General features: G+C 35.5%; 1 protein-coding gene across 1 annotated transcript; it reads left to right on the top strand.

Annotated features, from left to right (window-relative positions):
- The first annotated feature begins 654 nt into the window (after positions 1 to 654).
- Positions 655 to 8,639, top strand: LOC127934699 (traB domain-containing protein). The gene is made up of 10 exons (XM_052532241.1): positions 655 to 1,015; positions 1,691 to 1,740; positions 2,298 to 2,355; positions 3,275 to 3,441; positions 3,728 to 3,868; positions 4,021 to 4,131; positions 4,359 to 4,498; positions 4,917 to 5,089; positions 5,798 to 5,894; positions 5,978 to 8,639. The coding sequence occupies exons 2-10, from the start codon at positions 1,717 to 1,719 to the stop codon at positions 6,147 to 6,149; spliced, it is 1,083 nt and encodes a 360-aa protein (XP_052388201.1). The 5' UTR covers positions 655 to 1,015; positions 1,691 to 1,716; the 3' UTR covers positions 6,150 to 8,639.
- The last annotated feature ends 608 nt before the right edge of the window (positions 8,640 to 9,247 follow it).

Genomic DNA, 9,247 nt, shown 5'->3' with positions numbered 1-9,247 from the left:
TTATCTGAATGTCAAGAGAAAATTTCAATGAACAAATAACTTAATCTTAATTGACCAACGTAATCTGTTTTAAACAAAGATGTAGGCTATTTCAGCTGAATAAAATGTATCTCTCTTTTTTCTTTTACAACAAAAAAGACAGAACAGTTTTTTCGGGTTTTAACCACGTTTTGTTTCAGAAAGTATAAACGTGAGTCGAAGTAGTTCCATCTACTTTCACTTGTATTTTTTTTCATGTTACAAAATTAGTAATTAATTTTTCTTTTAGAATAACGTACCCAAAACTGGAACCCTTTAGGTAACGGTTAACAGCTTTAAAGGTTATGAGATAACAGGGTAACATTTAAAGTATACTCTATTTTTGTAATTAGATAGATAGATAGATAGATAGATAGATAGATAGATAGATAGATAGATAGATAGATGGATGGATGGATGGATGGATGGATGGATGGATGGATAGATTACAGATAGACGGATGGACGGATGGACAGATAGATAGATAGATGGATAGATGGATGGATGGATGGATGGATAGATTACAGATAGACGGATAGACGGATGGACGGATGGACAGATAGATAGATAGATAGATAGGCCTCAGTCTCTATCATCCTAAATACTACATTACCCAGAATGCATTGCAGTAAGGGCCGGCGCTACAGCACAGAGTCACTTCATGCCAGCAGCTGACAGTAGCTCTAACTTTAATCATTTCATTTTTTGCCGAGGCTAGCAAACAAACTACAGTCAGTTAGTTACTTTTAAGATTGTTTAGATCTCTCTCTAATACGATTAAATATTATAGACGTCACGGCGCGTCAAATAAATTACTTATTGTTGGTCAGTTGAAAGTTTTAAAGGGGCTTAGCTTATATTAGCATAGCATCGGCTAACAGCTGGGTGTATGTGTACGCAGTTAGCCTGTAGCCGAACTACTTTGTCAAGAACCATCCCGCACTACATTCCGATCCGATTTGTGTGAAAAGTGGATAATCGCTCTGCCAAGTCAAATGTAAGAGCTATTTTTATATTTGCTGCTTATTCAAAGTGGTGGCTGAGATTGCTGCTAGTCCATCAGATCTTGTGGTTTAGTTTAGCATTGTGTAAGGACTAATACATTGATTTGAAAATGGGCACGAGATCAGCGGATTTGCTAATAAATTAAACCAAATTTTACTTAGCTGTTTATAAGCTAGACACGATAAGCTGTCTGAATTGAGTTTGATGTGCTAACCCGATGGTCTCATGACATCACGTTGCCACCTTTAATGTCTGACTTCTGTAGGATTCGATCTGTTATATGGTCAACATAAAAATGCTTCGCTGTGCCACTTAAAAGATGTTATAAGATCTAAACCCACAGCAAAACAAACTAATCCTCTTGTGCTGGAATCTCAATAGTTTTTTTTTTAAAGCATACGTGGTCTAGTTGCACAAGGCAAGATGGCAGACTGATAATCAAGCCTGATGACTCACTTTACTCAACCAACCCAACTACAGAAGTCAGAAAAGTTAGAAGTCCTTTAATTAAACAGTGTCTGGTTTAGTGTTGAGGCATTTATTTCCAACAGACCTGTACACTGTCTTCTAAAGGTGTTCAAATCTGTTGAATATCTCAAGATCATTTTGTGGAGTCACATTATGTGTGTTGTTTTTGGCATCTGACTCGTATTATCTTTACTTCCAGGTTGAAGATTTACTGAACGGTGGACAATGGAACAGGACAGCAACTCAGAGGTATAGAATTAAGAACTTCTACATTTTGTTTTCTCTTATTTGGCAGGGTGAGAAATGTACTAGATATATTTAGAAACTAATTTATTTGCATGATTGTAGTGGTTTATTTGTGAATATTAAAGAAGGTTTTGATTCAAGCCATGAACACAGTTCGTTAAATGGAAATTTGTGAAAGGAAAGCTTTTTTTTTTTTTTTTTTTTTGAGAAAGTTAAAGCATCAGTGATTCAGTTTCTTGTGCTTTTTATTTACTTTCATTATGGTTTAATGTACATGTAGTCTCTCTAGTGCCTTCTTGTGGGTACTGGGTGTATTGGATAATCATCTTTTGTTTGTTTAGGTGGGCATTTCCCAAGATGAAGAAAAATGTACAGCATTCTTTTGTTTTACTGAAGCTTCACATCTGCTTATGATATCATCTGCTTAACCTCAAAAAAGAAATGGCAGTTCCTCATAGTGAATGCCAAGCTTGTTCGTACCTGTTTTGTGTACAGTACATTTTCAGAATGCGTTCATACAGTGAAATATGTAGATGATAATGCATGATTTCTGTTTGTAGGATGACTCCGTTGGCCCAGCAGAAGATGATGCACAGCCTCCATTTCCTCTCGGACTCTGTGAGTACTCTCTGATTTAAAGTTTACAAAATAATAGATCTGAATCCAAGTTTTCTTTCATATTTTTTTTGTAAGAAATGGTGCTGTGTAGTCCTCAATAAATTAATAATAAATTAGAGATGTTATACTGTATTATAAAAATAAAATTCTTGTCCAGTGTAGGGTTATTAGTGTTTTTGAATGTATGTTTATTTATTTATAATTTAAGTGTACAGTTATTGTGAGTTTTCACTTTATCATTCTTAGATTTGGACTTTTCGGTTTTCTAATTTCATTTAATTTTGTTTTTAGTTGTTGTATTTTAGTGCTTCACAAATTTCATATTAAGCACAGTCTAGTATTATTCCTGTCCAGTTGCATTTTCATTTTTAATGCTAGAGGGTTTTAAAGGTTTCTAATGTCATAATATGCCATGTATCAAAAACCAAAATTAATTTGTGGCCATTTTTTTTAAGTCATCATTTATTTTACTTTCTATTTTCTCATTTATATTTTAGAGGCTGTTTATTTTGACTGATTTAGCCCTTTTAGTTAGTTTCTAGTTTAGTTTAGATCATTTAGCTCATTTAACTGCTTAAACCAAATGTCACACCACCACAAAAGTTCAAACCAGCTACTTTCTAAACCTCATCCTCGTGTTCCAGTACTGCTTGAAAAGCAGATCTCATGACCAATCTTACCATTGTTGTCTGGTTAACATGCAATGTTTTTTTTTTTTCAATCTCATGAAAAGAATACTGTATTTCAGTGCTGAAACTAGTTCTCTAAAAAAAAAAAAAAAAAAAATTTAGCCTTACCTCTACTGTGTCCTTAAAGTATATATAATAATATTGTACTTGCTCCACCTATTATGTACGTGGGATAAATAATGTTTGTTTTTATTTGTGATCTTGGTATGAAAATGTTTTTGTCTATTTAGCGGACTCAGAAGCAGTGGAAGTATTGTGGCAAGTGCGTACCCAGCGGCGGCAGACGGAGCCTGATCTGCCGGACACTGTGACCCGTCTCACCACACCTGAGGGCAGTATTGTGTACCTGGTTGGCACCGCCCACTTCAGCGACAGCAGCAAGAAGGATGTTGCCACTGTAAGCCACTGCTTTCTCTTTTTATGGACTAACAACCAGTGTTTGAACGTAAAACCACTTATAAGTTTATACACTTATACTAATTTCCCTATTTTAAAAAACGTAGCCTTACAAGGTAACAAAATAAAAAAAGAAGGACAGATATTTTAGCCTATTTTTAGATCTAACCAAACAGCTGCTGGTCCCCAGTGACTTTCATATAATGTTTTTTTTTTCCTACTATCAAAGTCAGTGTGTTCTACTGATAGATTAAATGCTGTTTTGATTTGATGCTTTTTGTTTTTAGACGATCCGAGCAGTCCAGCCAGATGTGGTGGTGGTGGAGTTATGCCAGTACAGAGTATCCATGCTTAAGATGGATGAGAAAACGCTGCTAAAAGAGGCTAAAGACATTAACTTGGAGAAGGTCCAGCAAGCCATTAAACAGGTCAGCCACAAAACCCAAGACTGTACTGACATAGTTATTAAATTGTCAAACACAGTCCTCTGCATTGATTTATCGACGTGTAACTAGTCTAACCTAATTTTTCTGTTTGTTTTTTTTTTCGTTTGTTTTTTTTCTTGCAATTCTCGTGTCAGAATGGAGTGATGTCTGGCCTCATGCAGATCTTGCTGCTCAAAGTCTCGGCTCACATTACAGAACAGCTGGGCATGGCCCCCGGAGGAGAGTTTAGAGAAGCCTTTAAGGAGGTCAGTGTTAATGCACATGCTCGCTCGCTCACTCACGCAGTCCTCATGGTCCTGACATGCACTGTAACTCATGCACTTCGACTCCTAGCAGATGTCACACATTATCAAAGAACAATAAATGCACATATTCAAGAAACATGAATCCTGTGGAGACTGGAGTGCATGCTACAGCATATACTGATCTGCATAAATAAAAGATGCATTTCCTTCTGTTCTACCCAATGCAGGCAGGAAAAGTGCCCTTCTGTAAATTTCATCTTGGGGATCGGCCCATTCCAGTAACCTTTAAGCGTGCAATAGCTGCTCTCAGCCTGTGGCAGAAAGCTCGTCTGGCCTGGGGACTGTGCTTCCTCTCTGACCCCATCAGGTACAATTCTACACCACTTAGTCTTTATGTACACATTGATCACTCCTTGACATTTTTAAGTAGTCTCTTGGAATCTGGAACTTCATATGGTTCCGAAACCGGAAAAACACCAGGACATGACAGCAAAAGATGCCAGTCTGCATGCGTACATTAAAGTTTTGCCAAATTGATTGGTGTGGGCTGGAAGCAATAACTTTATCTTTAATTATAAGATGTAAACCAAATAAGTTAACATAAAAAAGACAGTCAATAATTTGTTAAAATAATGGTCCTAAGTATTGGCTTTATTTTGTTTATGCACAAAATTTTCCTATTGTGGGTGAAATATGGCCTGGACATGCTCTTTTTTTTTTTTTTTTTTTTTTTTGGATTGAAATTTTATTAATCAGATTTTTATATGTTTTTTTGTTCTTATCAGCAAGGAGGATGTAGAGAAGTGCAAACAAAAGGATCTTCTGGAGCAGACCATGTCAGAGATGATCGGCGAGTTTCCAGCCCTCCACCGCACTATTGTTGCAGAACGAGACATCTACCTCACACACACACTTAGACAAGCAGCGCGCTGTGTGGAGGCGCCCCCTAATGCTGAGAGTGAGTACTGTGTGCCGCAGTCTTTTCCACTGCTCTGCTGTGAAGTACTAATGATGCTCATTTGATTTACAAATAAATATTCCGCTGTTGTTTTTATTAAAAGGATAGTTCAGCCTAAAGTGTTCTTTATGACTGTTTTTCTTGGAATATATAAGAAGATTTTTTTTTTTTTTTTTTTCATAACCATATGGTTTCGGTTCCTATTGACTTCCATTGTATTTTTGCCCACTGTAACATCTTTTAAGTTCCATAGAAGAAAATTAGTCATACATGTTTGGAAAGACATGAGGATGTGTAAATTATGAAAGAATTTTCAATGTTGGGTGGTCTATACTTTTATCTAAAACTATAAAAAAAAAAGATTAAAAATCACATGCAATATTATTGCTGAAATAAAATGTTAGATGATAAACTTAGAAAAGGTAACTAATGGTTCTATTTTAATTTGAAGTATTAAAATTTATAAAACCTGAATGAAACCTATATTACACCTGGATTAAAGAGAAATATTTTAAATATAAAAACTAAAAGCAGTAGTAATGGCAAAAGCATGTAACAAAATTACTTAAATTTAAAATGAAAACTGAAATCTTAAAAGAATGGCTAATTCAAAGTAGTCAATATATATGATGTGAATAATGCTATAATAATTCAAGAAAAATATTTGGAGTCATGTTACTTGTTGTCACATGATGCTCTTCCCTCCAGAAGTGCCTGCTGTGGTGGTTGGAGTGGTCGGGATGGGTCATGTTCCTGGAATTGAGAGGAACTGGGATAAAGAGCTCAATATTCATGAGATCATTAGGTACACGCTGACATAATTGCGAGTACTTTGGTATTAAATAGTACTGTAAAGTATCATAACAAATCGTTTTCTTTTTCTCTTAGCGTGGCTCCACCGTCTCGCTTTGCCTGGGTAGTACGCAACGTATTGAAGGGAGCCATGTGGGGGCTTCTGGGTTACACCTGCTTCCGTGCCAGCAAGGGTGTTGGGAGGGCGTTACTCTCTTTCCCAACAGTCCAATCGTTTCTTGAAAATGTACAGAAACCTTCTGTTTGACCCCTCTTTTATTGGAGCAGACTTTTCCGCAGTGAGATATCACACTGAACACCAATAGCCTTAACTACAGGATGGTGGTTGGGTAAACGGGAAGAATAGAGGCAAACATCGTCTCCATCTCATATGAGATAAACAATGGGGTGGAAGCTTTTAACTAGCTCTCTACCTCCTCAACTCTCTGTCCATCTGCTCTGTGTACCTGTGGAGGCAGAGATGTACTGCCAAAGAAATCAGACCGTGCTCTCTTTCCCCATTTTCTCATTCTTAAAGTATGACCTATGAGGAAATTAACTGCAGCAGGATTTCCCATGTTATCATTCAATTTGAATTGAAGGGTCTTTTTTTTATTTTTATTTTTTGGCCATGATTTATTCTTTTGGTTGATTCCTATAAGTGGTTGATGCATTTTGTTTCCCAGCAGGTGGCGTTCAGCAGTCTGCAACCTACCATAATTTGTAGTTTATTAAGAGTGATTGGTACAGCCGCCTTTTTTATTAATGGAACAGTATCCCAGAGAAACCTGAATTGTGCAATAGGACCATTTGTGAAGAAGAGCATAACTAAAGATTTTATTGAAAGTATGACTTGATAAAAGCATGTAATGCACATTGGAAAAATTATGACCAAAGTATTTGTTGTTTTATTGAATTTATGTTTCTGACAAAAAGGCTTAAAATGAGTGAAACTGAAACAACCGTGCAGTGTTTTAAGAGCTTCAAGTCACAGTGGATGCATGGGTGCTTGGTCTTTCAAGTTACCTGATAAGCCCAACATAAATCTTGCCCTGGCTACCCTTTTAAGTGCCTTTTACTACATGACCTGGACAGGGCTAAAAGAAACCGAGACGGATCAGGATGCTTTGCTCTCACTCCATATGGTCATAATAAATGGTACTATTAAATCTGGAGTCCACTGTTTCACTCACACGTTTTCATAATTGGTTCTCGCTAAAGGAATGGTTTCTAGCAATTATTACATTATTAACTAGTGAATTATTTAATCAATTAGACAAGCTGCATGTGTTTATTCAATATTTTTTTGTGTAAGAATAGATATCCAATCATTTTATCCGAAACAAACAGCTGTTCCCCCGAATTTAAGTATTTTTCATTATTGTCTTTTGCTGCTGTTCATAGAAGCTGAGTTGCATAAAGGTTAATTTCACTTATTGGAAACAAGTTAATGTTAACGCTTACAGTATGATATTACTCTGACACGCAGAATAAAATATGACCTTTTTGTATATTTTTTATTCATTCTACATAGTAATTCACCACTAACTCAAAAGTCGTGAGTCACATGAGAACATCAAAATGACTTGAAACTATTAAGTGCAAAATAAACAAATGCAAGAAACTAAGAGAAAGTGTAGAGTTCCATTAAAGAAAGTAAAGTTGACGAGAAAAACTTTTAACGGAAAATATATCACTAGCATGGGCCATCAGGCCACAATTTGGGAATCATTCTTTTTATGGATGGATGTAGGAAAAGTGTTTCAGCTGTTTGTGTTCTTACATTAATTCATTTGTCTGTCCAATGAATAAATGTAAAGACCTTATAGAATCGGAATTGCTGGTCCACATGTTGACTTTGTTTTTCCATGTAGCTTTTTACAACTGTGTCTTATAGGGTGACTGAAAATCTATTGTAAATGTGGCGTCTAGGTCACAGGCACATTTGAAGCACATGACACTCGAGTGTGGTGAGGAATGCTTATGCCTTCTGTTGTTCTTTTAAATGTTTAGAGGCTGAATGGAAATGGTTCTGTTTTGAACTATTGTGGGCTCAAATTAAGCTGTGATTAAAGCTTTGCATGCATGCCTTGTGCTTTTACAGGTATGCTGGAGAAGGAAATGACTATATGGATGTATCTGCATGATTTCTTGTGTAGATGATTTGTTGGGATTATTTAATTTTAGTTTTTAAAACATTGTAATGATTTTAAATATATATTAGCATTCTGAGATATTTGTCAGTGCCCTGGTGCTTAATGAGTATTTCTATTTGCATAACACCAGTCCCTGCATTTAAATAGTGCAAGGTGGTCGCAAACTAGTTAAACTGGTTGACAAACTAATTAATTTAATACAATGTTTTTTTTTTTTTAATCTTCTGATCCACTGACCCAGTATAGGCTACTTCTCCAGCTGTAACATTTGTCCTGAATGTCTTCCTGAAAACTAAAACGGTCTTCCTGTTAATGCCATGCAGTTTTACTTTTTGATCATCTAGATCTGCTGCACTTTTGGGTGAGAAATGCCAGGGTCAAAGGTATTTGATGCATCTTTTTGTACATCCCTCAGCCTTACTGCTCCAATTTCATTTTTTTTTTTCTAACCATTGTTAACTGTGGGAATGGGGAATATATGGTCCCACTTTTATTAGTGCTATCTTTTATTCTTTCTTTTTTTTTTTCCTAGAAGCCAAATAGTTAATGCTCAAATATATCTCGTATATCTTACATTCTTAAATAAATTTTCCAACATGTTATATTTGTCTTTCGTATCTTCAGACCTTAAATTTGTACGGTAAGTACTTTATATAATGTACATGTGTATATATATATATATATATATATATATATATATATAGACACACACAGAGAGAGAGTACTAGGTAGATTACTTACAAATTATACTCCATTACTGACTACAGATTTCATGATGAAAATTGTAGTTAGTTATGTAATCTAGGTTACTCATTTTAGATAATGTATCCCGACTAATATTTAGATAACGTTTCATTTGACTTGTTTTAAACTTACCATTAAATGTACTTAAAAGTAAAGAGAAAGAAATTAGAATCCATCCAAAGTGAATGCGTTGTTGAGATTCCAAGGAAATATTTTGTCAAAGAGGTTTGGGAATACATTACATGAATCATTACATGAACAAACACTTGTAAACATGAAAACAGCATTAAGATGACAAGTCCCAAGTCTTCCAGGTTTAAAATAATTTTGTTCAGACTTCCAGTATCAACAGTTAGTATGACGACCTTGTTTCACAGCAACACATCACCAGTAATTTACATAATTATTTGTTTCATACCCCTAAATTCAGAAGCATGGTTTGCAAATGTATTTACATGACATCTAC

The sequence above is a fragment of the Carassius gibelio genome, chromosome A18 (genome assembly GCF_023724105.1).
Source record: "Carassius gibelio isolate Cgi1373 ecotype wild population from Czech Republic chromosome A18, carGib1.2-hapl.c, whole genome shotgun sequence".
Classification (NCBI taxonomy): Eukaryota; Metazoa; Chordata; class Actinopteri; order Cypriniformes; family Cyprinidae; genus Carassius; species Carassius gibelio.
This window is presented reverse-complemented; position numbering and strand designations above follow the sequence as displayed.